At 55.3% G+C, this 15,444-nt stretch overlaps 7 protein-coding genes across 7 annotated transcripts; 3 read left to right on the plus strand and 4 right to left on the minus strand.

Annotated features, from left to right (window-relative positions):
- Positions 1 to 371: 371 nt before the first annotated feature.
- Positions 372 to 989, plus strand: CHGG_10121 (uncharacterized protein; the record flags this gene model as incomplete). Its single annotated transcript, XM_001228047.1, has 1 exon — positions 372 to 989. One exon carries the CDS (start codon positions 372 to 374, stop codon positions 987 to 989), a length of 618 nt encoding a protein of 205 aa, XP_001228048.1.
- Positions 990 to 1,313: 324 nt separating this feature from the next.
- CHGG_10122 (uncharacterized protein) lies at positions 1,314 to 2,679 on the minus strand (the record flags this gene model as incomplete). The annotated part of the gene is made up of 3 exons (XM_001228048.1): positions 1,314 to 1,367; positions 1,441 to 1,516; positions 1,568 to 2,679. The coding sequence occupies 3 exons, from the start codon at positions 2,677 to 2,679 to the stop codon at positions 1,314 to 1,316; spliced, it is 1,242 nt and encodes a 413-aa protein (XP_001228049.1).
- Positions 2,680 to 4,894: 2,215 nt separating this feature from the next.
- CHGG_10123 (uncharacterized protein) lies at positions 4,895 to 5,563 on the minus strand (the record flags this gene model as incomplete). The annotated part of the gene is made up of 2 exons (XM_001228049.1): positions 4,895 to 5,176; positions 5,465 to 5,563. 2 exons carry the CDS (start codon positions 5,561 to 5,563, stop codon positions 4,895 to 4,897), a joined length of 381 nt encoding a protein of 126 aa, XP_001228050.1.
- Positions 5,564 to 7,204: 1,641 nt separating this feature from the next.
- CHGG_10124 (uncharacterized protein) lies at positions 7,205 to 7,582 on the minus strand (the record flags this gene model as incomplete). Its single annotated transcript, XM_001228050.1, has 1 exon — positions 7,205 to 7,582. The coding sequence occupies one exon, from the start codon at positions 7,580 to 7,582 to the stop codon at positions 7,205 to 7,207; it is 378 nt and encodes a 125-aa protein (XP_001228051.1).
- Positions 7,583 to 8,164: 582 nt separating this feature from the next.
- CHGG_10125 (uncharacterized protein) lies at positions 8,165 to 9,812 on the plus strand (the record flags this gene model as incomplete). The annotated part of the gene is made up of 4 exons (XM_001228051.1): positions 8,165 to 8,169; positions 8,235 to 8,576; positions 8,630 to 9,134; positions 9,210 to 9,812. 4 exons carry the CDS (start codon positions 8,165 to 8,167, stop codon positions 9,810 to 9,812), a joined length of 1,455 nt encoding a protein of 484 aa, XP_001228052.1.
- Positions 9,813 to 10,177: 365 nt separating this feature from the next.
- On the plus strand, positions 10,178 to 10,990 carry CHGG_10126 (uncharacterized protein; the record flags this gene model as incomplete). The annotated part of the gene is made up of 2 exons (XM_001228052.1): positions 10,178 to 10,237; positions 10,487 to 10,990. The coding sequence occupies 2 exons, from the start codon at positions 10,178 to 10,180 to the stop codon at positions 10,988 to 10,990; spliced, it is 564 nt and encodes a 187-aa protein (XP_001228053.1).
- Positions 10,991 to 11,825: 835 nt separating this feature from the next.
- Positions 11,826 to 14,054, minus strand: CHGG_10127 (uncharacterized protein; the record flags this gene model as incomplete). The annotated part of the gene is made up of 3 exons (XM_001228053.1): positions 11,826 to 12,957; positions 13,059 to 13,130; positions 13,744 to 14,054. 3 exons carry the CDS (start codon positions 14,052 to 14,054, stop codon positions 11,826 to 11,828), a joined length of 1,515 nt encoding a protein of 504 aa, XP_001228054.1.
- Positions 14,055 to 15,444: the final 1,390 nt, after the last annotated feature.

A 15,444-nucleotide genomic window follows, 5' to 3' on the forward strand; every position in this document is an offset into this window, starting at 1 on the left:
TCACCGCACAAGATCTGATCACCTCAACGAAAGGATGCCTTCGTCATGGGAGCGGTCAAGATCGGGAGGCAATATTCACCTCAACGATAGGGTCAGGCCAGCCAAAGCGCCCCTCGAACTCCATGTCAATGACGCGAATCCCAATGTCTGGAACCATCTCAACCCGGTAACCAGGTATACGGATCTAAGTTCCCGGCTCCGAGCAGTCGCAATGCCCGAATAGAGAAGGGGGTGGTTGGGCCTTAAGTCAACCTGCTCCCCCAGTTGAACCAACCCGTCCCCTCGCCTCTACCGTGACATTTCCCACAAACCACAATTACAACCGGAACCAAAACAACTACCAACCAACGCGCCAAAACAGAACCAACACAATGAAGGCCATCATCCTCCCGATGACTCTCCTCCTCCCCTTTGCAATGGGCCTGCCCACTGCCATAGTCAAGCCAGAAATCAACTCTGACACCACCGACGACATCAACCCAGCCACCACCCCCAACCCCAACGCCAACCCCAACACCAACCCCATTGCCCACCACAAACTCTCCCCCCGCCAGCTGAGGGGCATGGGCATGGGCCGGCCGCCTATGCCTGCTATGCCAGCCATGCCCGCTATGCCCGCTATTCCTGCCATGCCTGCCAGGCCGGCTATGCCGGCTATGCCTGGTATGTCGTTTGGTGGGGTGGTGAAGCGTGCTGTGGGGGGTGGTGAGGGTGGTGATGGCGGTGATGGCGGGGATGGTGATGGTGATGGTGGTGGGGATGGGGGTGTGGGGGATGGAGATGTGGGTGATGCGGGTGGACAAGGTGGACAGGAGGGTGGACAGAACCCGGGTGTGGCGGGAGGACAGGCCAAGGCACGGTATCCCGGTGTCTATCCCGGTGTCTATCCCGGCGTCTATCCTGGAGCTGCAGGCCCCTTGCCGTATGTGTATCCCGCATATGGCTATCCATATCGCCCCTCTCCCTATGGGTATCCGAGGGTGTGGTGATTGGATAGGGGAAGATGGGTTTGCTTGATGTCTTGTTCTGGCTTCTCCTCAGGCTTCTCGTGAGGTTGGTTGAGGTGTTGTCGTGAGAGGAGCTCGTTCACTGTTTGTATAATGGCGTCATAGGCTGTTGGCCGGGGTTGGGAATGAAATCTTGTCCAAGGGATAAGCGGGAGTTGGTAATGAAAAAGGCAGGAAAAGCGCGGTTGGGAACTTGGAACAACTTGCAACGGTTGGGAAAAGCTTGCACAATATGTAAATAAATACCTAGAATGTAGTCGTAATAATCAATTCTTTTCATTTGTATTTGTTTTCTGCTCTGTACTGTCATGGCTTGGAGTTTGGCCCTTCCGCCGAAGTCAAGAATCCAAGATCAACAGGCTGGTGTAGGCACGCACTGGAGGACATATTAGCTGGAACCCCGCATATATAGCTCAGCTATCAGTGCCCTTACCTGATAGTAGTACGGATTGTATGACGAGCACTCCCCGTTAGCGCAAGCTGATGCGCCGACATAGCCCATACCGCCGCTGCATTCGCCATCAGTCAGGGGGTTCGAGCGCAAAACACAGCTGACCTACCATTGTGACCATAAAGGCACGCCACCGCGAACCGTCTTGGTTTCGCAGGCTGCTGCCGTCGTTGTCGTCGCCACAACCGCCGTGGAGCTGGGAGTTACGCCAGTCGTCGTGGCTGTGGTGAACGTCGAGATTGGCGTCGCTGGAGCCGAAGATAGACTCGGCTGCCCACCTGAAGGAGCCCCTTCCTGACCCCAGGAGAAGCATCCCGTGGTGCAATTTAGCTCAAAGAAGGCCATGACCGTGTTCTCCTGGACTTTGATATCATGCGGCACACCCTCGGCGCTGTACGCCTCGAACCAGCCGTTCTCCCCATACACGCTCTTCGTCCACCCCGCCAACGGCGTGTCCGGCACCACACTCACCGGCGCATCACTCAGCCCCAGCACATTCGTCCACAACTTCACCCCCTCGCCATGATTCACATAGCTCACCACCTCATCCTTCGTCCCATGAAAGATCTGCACCTTCGGCCGCCACCCATCATACCCCGGATACGCCGCCCTCACCAAATCACCCCACTCCGCCGGCGTATGAGTAACCTCACCCGTCGCACACTCCCCATTCCAATACCCAAACTCCCCCTGATTATCCCCCGGTGCAAAGCACCCAAACGGCACGCCCGCGAACGCCGCCCCCGCCGCGAACACATCCGGATACGCGCCCACCAAAACCTGCGTCATCATCCCCCCCGACGACACCCCCGTGACAAACACCCTCGCGGGATCCGCCCCGTACCGCTCCAGCGTCCAGCGCACCATGCTCACAATGCCCAGACTGTCGCCCCCCCCATCGTGCGTCAGCGTCTCGGCGCTCGACACGTCCCAGCACTGGTCCCCCGCGGCGGGGCTGCTGCCCGGGTAGATGACGAGGAAGCCGTGGCGGTCGGCGAGGGCGGCCCACTGCGAGCCGGCGAAGGCCGCTTGCGCGGTGCCGTGGCACCAGTGCGGGTTGACGAGGATGGCGGGGGAGGGGGACAGGGTGGAGGGCGCGTAGAGGTGGAAGCTGGTGTTGCGCGGGTTGGGGCCGAAGGGGCTGGTGATTTGGGTGAGGGTCGCGGCGTGGGTGAGAGTGCTGCTTAGGAGGGTTGCCGCGAGGGTTGGGAGGAGTTTCATTTTGGGGAGTTGCGGGAGGTTGGAAAGGTGGTTTCTGTTTTTTTTGGGGGGGTGGTGATGATGGGTTTAGGGCGAGGTGGTGAGCGAGGAGATGGTGATAGGGGAGGGAGAGGTATGGAACATGGAGAGAGTGTGCACTGAGGAACCCACCGCCAATTGTTGCAAACTAAACGAAGCCATGGCGATGTCAAGCAAATACCGACCGACGACTGAAATCTTGCGGATTACCTTCAGCCGCTGGATTCCAACGGTGTTTCTGTCCCGGACCAGGAGTTTGGGGGTTGGTGCTCGGAGGAAGGCATCCCGTTGCTAGAATGGGGAATGGACATGGCGCTCTGTGTGAATGAAGACCCAGAGGTGGTCCACCACCCCAGCAGGCCTGTGACTACCCAGCCCCCCTTGCAACCCTGCAGCTCGCGATACCCAGGCTCCCAGGGCGTGATGGGATAAAACTTGAAAGCAAGTGGGACTCTTTCGAAGAGGGCCGAACAATGGTCTTGCCGTCGGGGGGGAGAGATAATGCCGTAGAAAGCTGGAACGACATCGGAACGACATCGGATTGAATCATCGGAACGGCATCGGACAACGGAACGGCATCGGTCGCGCGAGTTCTCTCGTCATTGTTATCTCGTTAACTGAGCCACTGAAAATTAGTGGAGTAAGGAGGGAATGTACCCTTGAGTGCGCTGAAGAGCGGCACGGAGGAGGAGCCTTGATCCCGAAAATTGGCGGGGCCCCTCCTGTGAACCCCCAAAGTCCCGAGCCCTGGCTGCCTCCCATTCAGTTTCCTAACACCCTTCCTTCCCCATCCCATCCCCATCGAGGGCATGCACGTTCATCCTCTCCACCCTCAATTATCACCCGTGCATCTCATCCTTGCCCTCCTCCACCATGTGCCGGATGCACATATGGACTGCACCGGGCTTGGACACCTGTGCGACCGGGTCGCATCGAACGTTGCTGCCGAGCCGCTTGTCGCATTGCACAAACTCCTCCTTCCTCCTGCAGCCGCAGGTGTACTCGCGATAGTATTGGATGCACATGGTGCCGGCTGCGAATAAGGTCAACTTTGCTTGGTCGCCCGTGGGAAGGTGCTTATCTAGCTGCTTTACTTGCCGTGATGGTTTTTTTCGTTTCTGGATTGTTGTGGGTGGTTTCGGGTTTAGGCTCGGCAACTGCGAAATCGATGTTTTTATTTGCCGTGCCCAGTGTTGGAGAATCATGAGACTGTGCCCAGAGGCCTGTGGAAGCGCCTCGAAGTTGGGTCACATGGGCACCTAAATATCTCAACCCCCCACGCAAACCCTTCCTCTCTTCAAACTTGTTGTAAATTCATCAGCCACCTGCCGCCAATGAGGAGGAAACGTCAAAGTGAAAGAGGACCAAAATCTCGTGCTTCACCAACAGGAAAGAAAGAGCGGGATATGTAGGAGCTTGTAGGACCCATTGTTCCTATTGCTCGCCACTGACCCTAGATTGGTGAGACGAGAAGAAGTAGTTTAAAGAAAACGAGACCGGACCAAGTCAGCTGGTACTGGGACCAATGCTGTCCGATGATAACTGTGCAAAATCTGGGGCGAATAGCAAACTTTGGGACGAACAGGATACGAAGGCTACCTACCTAGTTACCTCAGATATTATCTAGGTAGGTAGTCGCCTGAGAGATGCTGTAAGCGGACCTTTGGACCATCCAAATAACATCTTCCAGACAAGAGGACCGAGGGAAGTTCCTCTTTCATCCTATAATCCCACTCAACAGCCCCTGAACGACCTGACAGATATCGACACGCCCTCACCATTTAAACAGGCATAGCCGAGTATCCGGGTGGCGCGAGCCACTACAATCGCGAGATCGTCCCTTCAGTCAAAATAGCGTGTAGATCGGGTTTAAACAACATACCCCTTCAACGGACACTCGAAGAACCGGAATAATGGTCACCGATACAATAGCCATTGGAATGATTATCCACAGAAGGACGACCGTACGGGATATACTATAACAATACCAGGGGAATACGCAAGAACGGGTAAACAACGTAGTAAAGGAGATGACGTACAGAACCTTTCAAGGTTGACATCAGCATTCATAGACTTCTTTAACCACGTTCTTGCTAAGGGGCTAGCAGATAGCTTCTGTAGAGAATGGATAAGTCTAGCATGTCATAATTCCACTACGATAGTTACGTCATCCATATCCGACATTATTCGGAGAACCTCAAGACGCTGTTGAGAGGTTAAGCGCAGCAATGGTATCTCGGTCACCTCGGAGACACGGGCCGCGCATGGCCGGGTTACAGCCGTCCTCTTCGCGCATCCCGACTCTCTTAATAGCTATCTTCGAGCGTACGCCGACCTCCTCCTCCTTGACTGCACGTACAAGACGAACAAGTACGGCATGCCGCTTCTCGATATGATCGGCGTTGATGCGACTGGGCCCTCCTTTTGCATCGCGTTTGCATTCCTTAGCTGCGAGACAGAAGAAGACTATACGTGGGCGCTGGAGCGATTGAAATCGCTATTATATGAGCAGTGTGGGGCTGCCCTCCCATCTGCTATTCTAACAGATCGGTGTCTTGCACTTATCAATGCGGCGTCGACTATTTTCCCCTCTGCTGCAACGCTCCTCTGCCTTTGGCACGCAAATAAGGCGGTCCTCGCCCGATGCCAGCCAGCGTTCTCGGAGGCTGAAAAGTGGAAGGAGTTCTAGAATTCTTGGCACTCGATCATCAACTCGCCTACCGAGAAAGAGTATACTATACGCCTCGCCGAGTTCCAGCAAAAGTACGTTCTCGAGCACCCGGAGGAAGTCGGGTACATCAAGGCTACGTGGCTTGTTCCGTTCAAGGAGAAGCTCGTACGTGCGTGGGTCGACCAGTCGACTCATTTTGGCAATACAGCTACCTCGTGAGTAAAGGGGATTCACGGGCTCCTCAAGTCGTACTTAAAGCGATCGACATTTGACCTCTTCGAAGCCTGGAAAGCGATTCGCCTCGCGCTCCTCAACCAACTCGCCGAGTTACAGTCAACCCAAGCGAAGCAACAGACCCGAACGCCTCTAGAGCTCTCGGGGGCTTTATACGGAGCTGTACGAGGATGGGTGTCGCATGAGGCGTTAAGGAAGGTTGAGGAGCAAGACGCCTTCTCGTCGAACTCCACCGCCTCGCTGCGGCCCTCCATAACCGCCGCGGGTTCGGGCGCGGGGGCGACGGCGGCGGCGGCGGGTCGAGAGGGGGCTGTGCGGAGGCCATGATATATGGGGCGTACGGCTATGTAGGGCTTAGTATACGTGTGCTCGTTAGCCTTCTGCCGGAGAAGCGAGGGCGCCTCTCGGGTTCGAGAACGACTGTGTCCCCCGAACCATGTAATCCACAACCTTTGTCTTCTCATTTAGCCTCAACCCGTTGCGCTGTCAGCCTTGATTTTCCGCAATTCACCGCTTTCAGCACACAGCTCCCCGTCGCTGCCTCTTCTTCCGGAACGTGCCGTTACCCTCGGCCCTCTCGCTGAGAGTCCTGTCGACTCAATATTAACTATCGCAACATTAGGGTTATACCCCCGTCGCGGTCCGGAAACTCTCGAAGTGTCTTCCCCCAGCGGTTATATGGTGGCGGACCGGGACGTAGCTTTGCCGTACTTTGCTCTCTGACGCTAGTGGGTACTCGGTGTCTTGGGGTTGCTGACTTGGGAACCTGGTTGCTTTTCCTATAAAGTCGATCGGACGTTTTCAGTGATTTTGCGGTGCTCCTGTGGTGCTGGACCGGTGATGAGGAAGCGCTTGCCGTTTTCCTTTATAAGCTGAACTCTATGTGTACCTATTTGGACGTTGCATTTCGAGTGGTTCTTTATTGTACCGTTTCCTAAACCATTATGGACTCTGCTATGGTGAGATCCTATACCTAATATCGGCGAGTACCGCCGTGGATGGATATTGTGTAGGTAGGTAGTCAAGGTTCAAGATTTGTCTGTATGATGACCATTATACTCAGTATCGACAACTGCAGCATCGACAGGGTATATGTCTACTATGGAGGTAAAACCGAAAGGGACTTATCCCACTAGATGCCGCTCCGTCACTTGCGAGGTTGGTTGGCTTCTAGTTGAGTTTATCTCACAACCGCATCCCTCCAACGCAAACCAGCTGGCCAATACATCTCTTTCACTTCATACTTGTCTCGTTTCTTACACGGTTAATCATTATACGACGCCTCAACCGCCTCTAGGAAACGTGGCCGGGCCCGAGGACAAACAATGGCCACATGCCCTACCAGATGTCGGCAGGAACATATCACAGGGAACAGCATAATCTACGAAATCGAAGGGCACCCAAGGATAATTTGTAAGCCCGGAAATGGACCCAGAGAATACTTATTCTTGCCACTAGTTAGGGCAAAATCTGGTCTGTAATTATGTCGAAGGTGGTGGGTGGATGGAGTCATGTAAGTTATTGGCAATCGCTGCCCGCCTGAGTTTGCGAAGGAGAAACTTCCAGTCCTCTGTGACGAACCTACTTCAGGACCCTGTCCTGTTAGGGTTCAGCTTCGGTTGAAGGTAATCTCTCAAGGGTGCTTAGGTTCGGTGCAGCCAAAAGGTGCACAACAAAGGCTTGTCTCAACAGTCGGCTTCCGAGCTTGTAGCGAACTGTAGTTGTGATTGCTAACTGGAGAACTCCCAGAGCTCCCCAGAACGAGTGACTATATACTATCCACTTGAGGGTGCTCAGGGTGCTCACGACTCCCTTAATGAGCAGAATGAGCACTTGCTCATTCCCTTGGCAGGGTCCTTCTTGAGCAATGGGTCGGACGTCCCATTGGCCGTCCTTCTTACTTAATGATTGGCTCGGGGTACTACCAGCGTACCCCGCCAGCCGGCTGCATGCGACCATAATCGTGACATCCTCCAGCATCTCGACCACATCAGCTGAGCCACTGCACTCTTCCTTGCCAACAGAGCCCTGAATCGGTAGGTACACAAGGTACCTCAGGTAGGTCGCTGTAGTGCCAAGACGCCATCGTCCGCTTCACCGGCCGGAAGCTGAAACAGAAGCAGGGGGTGGAGAAATAAGGAGAGGGAACTCAGAGGCTCTGAGGGCTTGAGTGAAGCAAGGCAACATCGAGGCTGTCGGGTTTAACGCGGTTGGTTGTGTCTTCATGGTGTGTAAGTGCGGGGGTATACATGTAACCGCCAGGATGGATTTGGCGAGGCTCTCCTTTATGCGTGTGAATGAGTGCCTTGGCCAATGGCAGCTTCGACGATTCGTTGTTGGTCGTGGACTCGTGGTTTTGGCAAGCGCCCATAGAGCTGAGCACGGCAGGAGCTGAACTGGAGCCTGCTGTTGCCTGATGTTCCCACAACCATAAGAGCCATCACGTATGTTGCGTTGCGGGCCCCTTTTACTCTGACTTTAAGCTTCAACGTTGAGACAAGCGACAAGTGCCGAAGCCACCACCTCATCGGAACCTTGTTGATTTGTTACCACACCGTAGAAATGAAGTAAGTTATCTGAGTTCAAGAGAAAACCAATCTGTACAGTGCTGACCACCATACCCGCCCTCAAGTATTGCTCCGCGAAAACGGGCCATGCCGCTGGTGCCAGAACCGTTCGAGCATTTATCCGTCGGGACACGGCCTCTCTTCCTCGGCATTGAGCCGTTAGCCCCCAAATGGGGCCGATTCTGCCCCAATCTTGACATTCCACAATACAGGGAACCTCTGAGCACAGAGAAGAAGACGGAGCTTGACAAGAGGGCAGCCAAACTATCCAAGCGAGCGATAGTCAACCAACTTTACAAGTCTTCCGAGTTTGGCTGGGAAGTCTGCGCCTGGCACGATGTTTTCGGTTTGGTTATGGATGATCAAGCGCTCAGAATGTCAGTCACTCTCGGTAGTCAGGTTGTCTGGTATCTCTACTTACTGGCCCTGGACACCCATGCTAACACATGCCCCAACTTAGGGATAAGAGGCCGTACGAATATGTAGCGACGGACGACGATGGGCAACGCTGTGTAAAAACACGAATTCCGGATGCGACACTGGGCTTGACAGCATACGACACATTCGACTTCAACTTCAGCCGCGATCATGTTTGTACTGGCCCTGACTGCGACGTGGACCACACGACCGAGCCGGACACGAGGTTGTCTCAGGACCGCCTGGTTGCCATGATGCACACTCGCGAGTGCGGCCTCGTTGTGGACGGCTCATGGGGGAATGCCGATATCGTATTTCCTTTTGCGGCCTACGAGGCCAAGAAACGAGCGATGGGCTACGAAGCCGCCAAAGAGCAGATTCGTCATGCATGCAGGACGTATCTCGCCATGCTAGACGACCTGGTCCGGAATCCCGACAACGTAACCGAATATCAGACAGAAGACAGCTCCAAGTACCAGTTCTTTGCATTGACGTCTTGCGGTTCGTTCTGGGAAGTTTATCTGGCTTGGAACTTCCTGGATAGATGTGTAAGTTTGATAGACCCAGAATCGCCATGCACTGCGCACCACGGAGTAGCATTCGCTTACATGTATACAAAACAGCACGTAGAAACCATCTGGGAAGGGGACGTCAAAGACTTCAGCCGCGCATTCGATCTGATATGCATAGTGGACCAGATACACGACTATGCCCTCCAGGTCCATCGCCCATTTGTCATGCGACACTTGGAAGCATGGCATGCCCGGCACGAGAAGTTTCTAGAGCCCGAGGGGCCGTCTCCCAACACACTTCGTGCTGAAAACCATGGAGACGGGCCAGCTGATATGGAATCGGGAGCCACCGGCGGCAAGAGCCACGATGGTTCTAGCAGCATGAGGTCGATCCAGATCGAGGAAAGTCTGGACATGGATGATTTCGGAAAAAGGCCCGAATGGTTCTACCTTAAGAAAGCATCATTGGCGAGGAGAAGAAACAAGGCACAGATGACACGCGAGCACTACATGGACCTCCGTAAATTCGCCCAAGCCCGCCAGGTCATGGACGCTGGCCCACTGCCCGCGCAGGAAGAAGCCACGAATGGGAGTCTGAAGCGAGGCCACGGTGGGCCACGGAAGACTGGTAACAAGGTTGTGAAGGCTACCATAGCGCAAAGCTCCTCTGGCGGCACTCGCAGGTCTGCACGGTTGCGGGCCAAAGGGGGCTAAGCTAAGAAACCTGGAGTCCTGGACTGACAAGGGAACGGGCACTTGGGTTTCTGTTGTCAGGCAACTGATGGGAGAGACGTCACGAGTGAAGCCGGGCAGAAGATTCAGGAGACGTCATCGGGGCATTCTGTTGCCGAGCAACTGATGGGAGGCGAACCAGGTGTCTTGAGGGCCAGAATATCTCGTAGGGACAGGGATATATGGGGCACATCGTAAGGTGTTCTGTCCAATGGGCAGATATTCGCCGTGCTTCACGCTCCTGCTCTCTTCCATCTTCGTTTCCTTATAAGCCTGACTCTCTTCCTCCATCGTCAGTTTTTATCACAATTTCACAAACCTGCATCGCTCTCTTTGGATCAATCACCATGCCCCGACAAAACTTGACTCCGAACGCATGCAATGCATGCAAATCAAGGAAAATCAAGGTGCGTTCCAGCGCTCGAGCACGAACCCGCGGCTGGTGCCATGAACCCGACGCATAACTACCAGTTTCCGTCGATGTACGGCACCCTCCTTTTGTTCGTGCCGCCAAAAGGGTAGGAGATTTGCTATCTCGCCGAGACCCAGGCTAAAGTCTAAACCTTGCCAACGACCTGTCCACTCCTCCACCCACCTACCTGCCCAGATCCCGTCAGCGGTGACGAGCACATGTAGCTAACGCGTCCTCCCCGCAGTGCGATGGACAGCAGCCCTGCGACAAGTGCGCGTTGCGAAAAGCGGCCTGTCAATACGAGGCGAGGGATGCCCGCACCAAAAGCGAGCTCAAGGCGGCCCTCAACAGCCTGCTGAGCGAGCGCGAGGCGGGCCTGTCCATCATCTGGGACCTCGTGGGCCACGACCAGCAGCGCTGGGAGGTCATCGCCGCCCGCCTCCAGGAGGATGCCACCGCGGCGGGTCCCAGCACGTCCACGTCCACGAGTGTCGCCAGGGGGGAGGGGATAGGAAGCGCGGCTCGCGCGGCTAACGCGGGTGGAGCGGGTGGAGCAGCGACCGCGGGTAGGGTAGCCGGGCCGGGTCCTGTTCTCGTGGGAAAGGGGAAGGGCAAAGCTGTGGCGACCACACTCGGGCATCTTGGGCGATCCGCTACCCCCGTCGCTCGCTCCTCTGGACCTTCACTTCTTTCGGGGGCCCTTCATCGCTCGGTCCTGTTGGGGCGCCCTCCGCCGCGCGTGCTCTAGGATCGCCTTCGTGGCGCTGCCCTCCTGCCACCGGAGAACGACCGTTCGCCGTTGCCTCTGGGTGGCCTTTGTCGTCCGCTCACCACACCACTGGCGGGGTTTTGGACCCCCCTGCGCTCGGGGAGCTTCCGACGGTCTCTGATCCGGGCCACGATCCCCCGGAATTTACACTTCCAGACTGGATTCCGGACGAACCGCCGGATGGGGAGGGTTGAGGCTATTTGAGAGCCGGCGGGGAGGTGGGGGGTTGGAAGTTTGTTGCGGTCCCGGGCCGGGGTTCTGGGCCCACCTTTTCCAGACTGCGCACACACCACCGACCATGCGTGGGTAAAACCCCACGCAGTGCCACCAGTTCTCCCACTTAGTTTGTTAGACCAGTTTTTCCACAGAATACACAGACATTGCGATCTACAGATCTTTTCGTGCCTGTGTCTTCCACAAAGTTGGGAGCGTTGGTTTCGTTAATAGAATTAAAATATTCACCATCGCCTCAAGTGGACTATCCGCTGGCCATGCTGCTTTCTGTGATGTGTGTGGGATTTTACAATGTAGTCTGTGTCAATAAAAGGGTGACTGAGGAGTGATATTAAGAACATTCAACACCACATCTAGGGGATGACCAGATAGTCGGCCGACAAATCTTCTACTCGCTCATGTCACGACGCTGATCCTTCAAAAAAGTTGTATTTAATCAACAGCGCAGTTCAATCTCAATATCAACCGTTTGTGTTAAATAATCGATTCGACGACATGTGCGGCGAAGCCCTGGCGCTGTAGTCTTCTTCAGTACCTCACCTTCTCTCCCCCCACTACCCAGCACTCACATCCCATCCCATCACCGAAACGCCACAACAAACCTCCTCGGATACTCCAACAACACGCACCCGTCCGCCGTCACGGGATACTCCCTCTCTAACCTGCGCCTATACTCCTCCAAAAAAGCCTCCCTCACCCCCCCTCCCTCCCCCTCCCCATTCCCCGGCAACACCGCCAAAAACGGCTGCAGCCCCGTCCCCCTGACCCACTCCACAATCCCGGCATGCCCCTCCCCCAGCACATGCACATAGCGCGTCGTCCACGTCTCGACCGCGCGACACAGCGGCCTCAGCGCGTCGTAGTACACCAGCGGCGACTCGATGGGGTCGAGGTCGGGGCGCTCGCCCGCGTCAAGCTTGTTGAAGTAGGGCTGCCAGGGCCCCGGGGCGGCGGCGGTCTCGCGCATGGCGCGGTGGGAGGGTTCCGCGTGGTTGTCGGGGACTTGGAAGGCGAGGACGCCCGTGCCGGGGCGCTGGGTGCGCAGGAGGCGGGCGAGGGTGGGGATGCGGTCGGCGTGGCGCAGCCAGTGGAAGACGGCGTTGGAGAAGAGGAGGTCGGTGTGCGGGGGTGGGGTGTAGGTGTGCAGGTCGGCGAGGGTGAAGGGGGTGGTGGGGAGGGTGTGGCGGGCTTGGGTGAGCATGGCCGGGGAGGAGTCGACGCCGGTGATGGTGGCGGTGGGGAAGCGGGTGGTGAGGATTTCGGTGCTGTTGCCCGGCCCGCAGCCCAGGTCGATTATGCTGCTGGGGGAGTAGTCGGGTCCGAGGAAGTGCAGGAGGTCGTGGATGGGGCGGTTGCGCGCGTCGCGGAAGAGGAGGTATTGGTCGGGTGACCAGTCGCTGTCGCTGGTCTTGGTTGGTGCCGTCGTCATGGCGGATTGGAATTGGGTTGGCCCGGGGGATACACGCAATCGGGGAGCACCAGGGGAGCTGCTCAGGATACCGGTGGCAGTGACTGGTAATAACTTGCGGGGTTTGTGTTGTGTCGAGAAGCGTCGTGCCACTGTGAAGCAAAAATTGACCCCTGCTGTAGTTTGCAATCCACTCCGGAGGGGCAGGGTGGGTACAGCACCCTTTAAAAGCATTGTGTCGGGGAGATGTTTTGGAGGTTGACGGGCCACGAGCAATGTTGAGATGAGAAGGTCAAGTGTGATGCTGAGATTACCTAGGTACTGTGTAAGGTACTGACTCAGGTCGTGGAGTCGTGGTTGCCGTCGATCAGCTGCTGGCCTGTTGTCACATATTACGTAACTTACGTAACAAAGGAACCAGCCAAAAGGGGCAGCTGGATGACGGAAATAACTTGGACACGCCAGAAGGGATTGCTCCTGTGCAAACATGTAGATGGACCTGCACACGTGCTTGTTTCTCTCTATTTTCCAACGCTGAAAACACCCAGTTAGGCTTCTCGTGGGAAACTCGAAGGCGGTGCTTCCAAGTCATCCTTCACAGTCCGTGGCAACCGGTGTCTTATTTGCGGTAATATTTGTTGGAAACGTGGTAACTAACTAGTTAAAGTCTTGGTAATTATTAGTGTCCGGACAGTCTAATAGCCTACGGAGTTAAAAACAGCATCATCAATAACGAGTTCCAACCTGACTCAAATCTGGCCAGGACGGAAAGGGATGGGCATGTGCACTTCACTCTGACATTGATGATTGAGATGCTACCTGGATTCTGCGTCCACCTTACCGCCCACCGAATAAGACAACGACCGCGTCTTATGCCTTGACCGTGGCCTGGACAGCTCCGATTACAAAGGCAGATCAATGTCATTTCCTGGGCGAGCAATGTCCACCCTCCAATGGTGCTTATTGACAGGGTCCTTCTGATACACATTGACCTCGAAGAACCTATCGTGGTCTTCACACTTGAAGTTCTTGTACCTGATCTCATGTCAGACCTGTAACGGGCAAGGGCAACATACATGTATTCACTTACGAGTTCAACTTTTTGAAGTTGGCCTGAATCAAATCATCCTCGACTACCTCGGCGAACTCATTCTCGCTGCCCTCGACCGGAATAAAGTACCTTTTACTCTCAAGGGGGCCATAGTTGACCTGCCGAACTAGCTGGATGGAGTACGGCGGCTTCAGCGCAACCAGGTCGGTCTTTTCAGCGCCATCGTCGGTAGATAAAGAGGACTCCTGGGGAAACTTGGCCCAAGCCATGAATACTCTGAACTTCTGTTCGTGCTGGAGAATTTGAGGGCGATAAGGCTTCACAGAGCCACAACAAAACAGGGAGGACATTCTGACGCGAGGGGCTGGATGAATCGAGTGCACTCAAGGTACCGTAATCCTCAAGGAGATGCCGAGTGCGCTGACTGGGAAGACGAAGCCTCTTATGGCTCTCATCGCCATGTCTACATGGGCGACGCCAAGGGCTTCCTGCGTATGAGCTGCACGCGTGATTGGTTTGACTGTTATGTCAGTGGCGAACTGTGACGCTAACTAAAAACGCCCTGCAGATTTGAGTTATACCACGCCGAGGATCCAATCAGACGAGTCGACCACAGCCTGCCGACAGATGGCGGAAGGGGAACTGCCCAGCAAGAATAGCATAAGAACGGCCGTTGCACCCTTTTGTATCCTCTCTCTTCTTTTCCTTTCCTTCTTCACGGTTGACCCTGGAGGTTCCGCCGCCGGTCATTACTGTCAGCTCACACCACTTATTTATCTTTCTTTCTGCGCCCACCTCGTCTCTTCCCTCTCGTTCGTGACCAGCAGGCTAGAAGGCCACCCCTCGAGCTTTCGGTAGAGCCCTTCGATTTCCACTCAAGGTTCAGAAGGAACCGCTCAACCTGGACACTTTCTATCGACTACAACCGAAACACTTCAGTACGTTGAGCCCTCCTGGGTCCACGCCGGACACGGAGGTCCTCTACCAGAGTATGACTGGGGTCAGTCATCAAATACCACCGAGCCTGCTGGACAGGACGGACGTACAGAGCAAGAGACATCGTCAGCGCATATCATTTATCCCCCCCATCACCACACACAGGAGAACGACAATAGCCTTGAAGACTCGGGCTCCCAGCCAGCCAACCCCAAGTCTTGCCATTATTGTGGTGAGACATTTAAGAGACTCTGGAACCTGAAGTAGGGATCGAAATATGCCTAATGTTGAGCATAGAGGCTAACACACTTCATCAGCAAGCATCTCAAGAAACACACTCGGCCGTACAAGTGCACAAAAGACCAGTGTGAACAAGCATTTGAGCTCCGGACCGGCCTAAACACCCACCTCCGAGAAATGCACGATCCCAATGCGCCACGGTACTTTTGTCCCTGGAAAGACGCCGGCTGCAAGAGCAGGGTCGCCACAAAGGGCGCAACCCGGGAGGCAAACCTGAACAGGCATGTCAAGAATGCGCATGGGGGACAGCCACCGCCAAGTATGGATGTAGCCGAGCTGCCAGTCGAGTCTTCTCAATATTAGAGCTATACCTTCTCAATACTTTGCTTCGCTTGCTTGATGTTGATGACCTGCTACCAGTTTCACTGGAACGGGTCCTGCCTGCTTTCTTACCTCCATGTCGTTCCTGATAGATGCATGGGAGTGCAGACGCCCCGGATGCTGCGGAGAAGATTCAAGAAGGCCCACAGTTGGACTCTCCTGCACTCCAAGACTTGTGACCTC

This window comes from Chaetomium globosum, genomic scaffold, assembly GCF_000143365.1.
Source record: "Chaetomium globosum CBS 148.51 scaffold_7 genomic scaffold, whole genome shotgun sequence".
Classification (NCBI taxonomy): Eukaryota; Fungi; Ascomycota; class Sordariomycetes; order Sordariales; family Chaetomiaceae; genus Chaetomium; species Chaetomium globosum.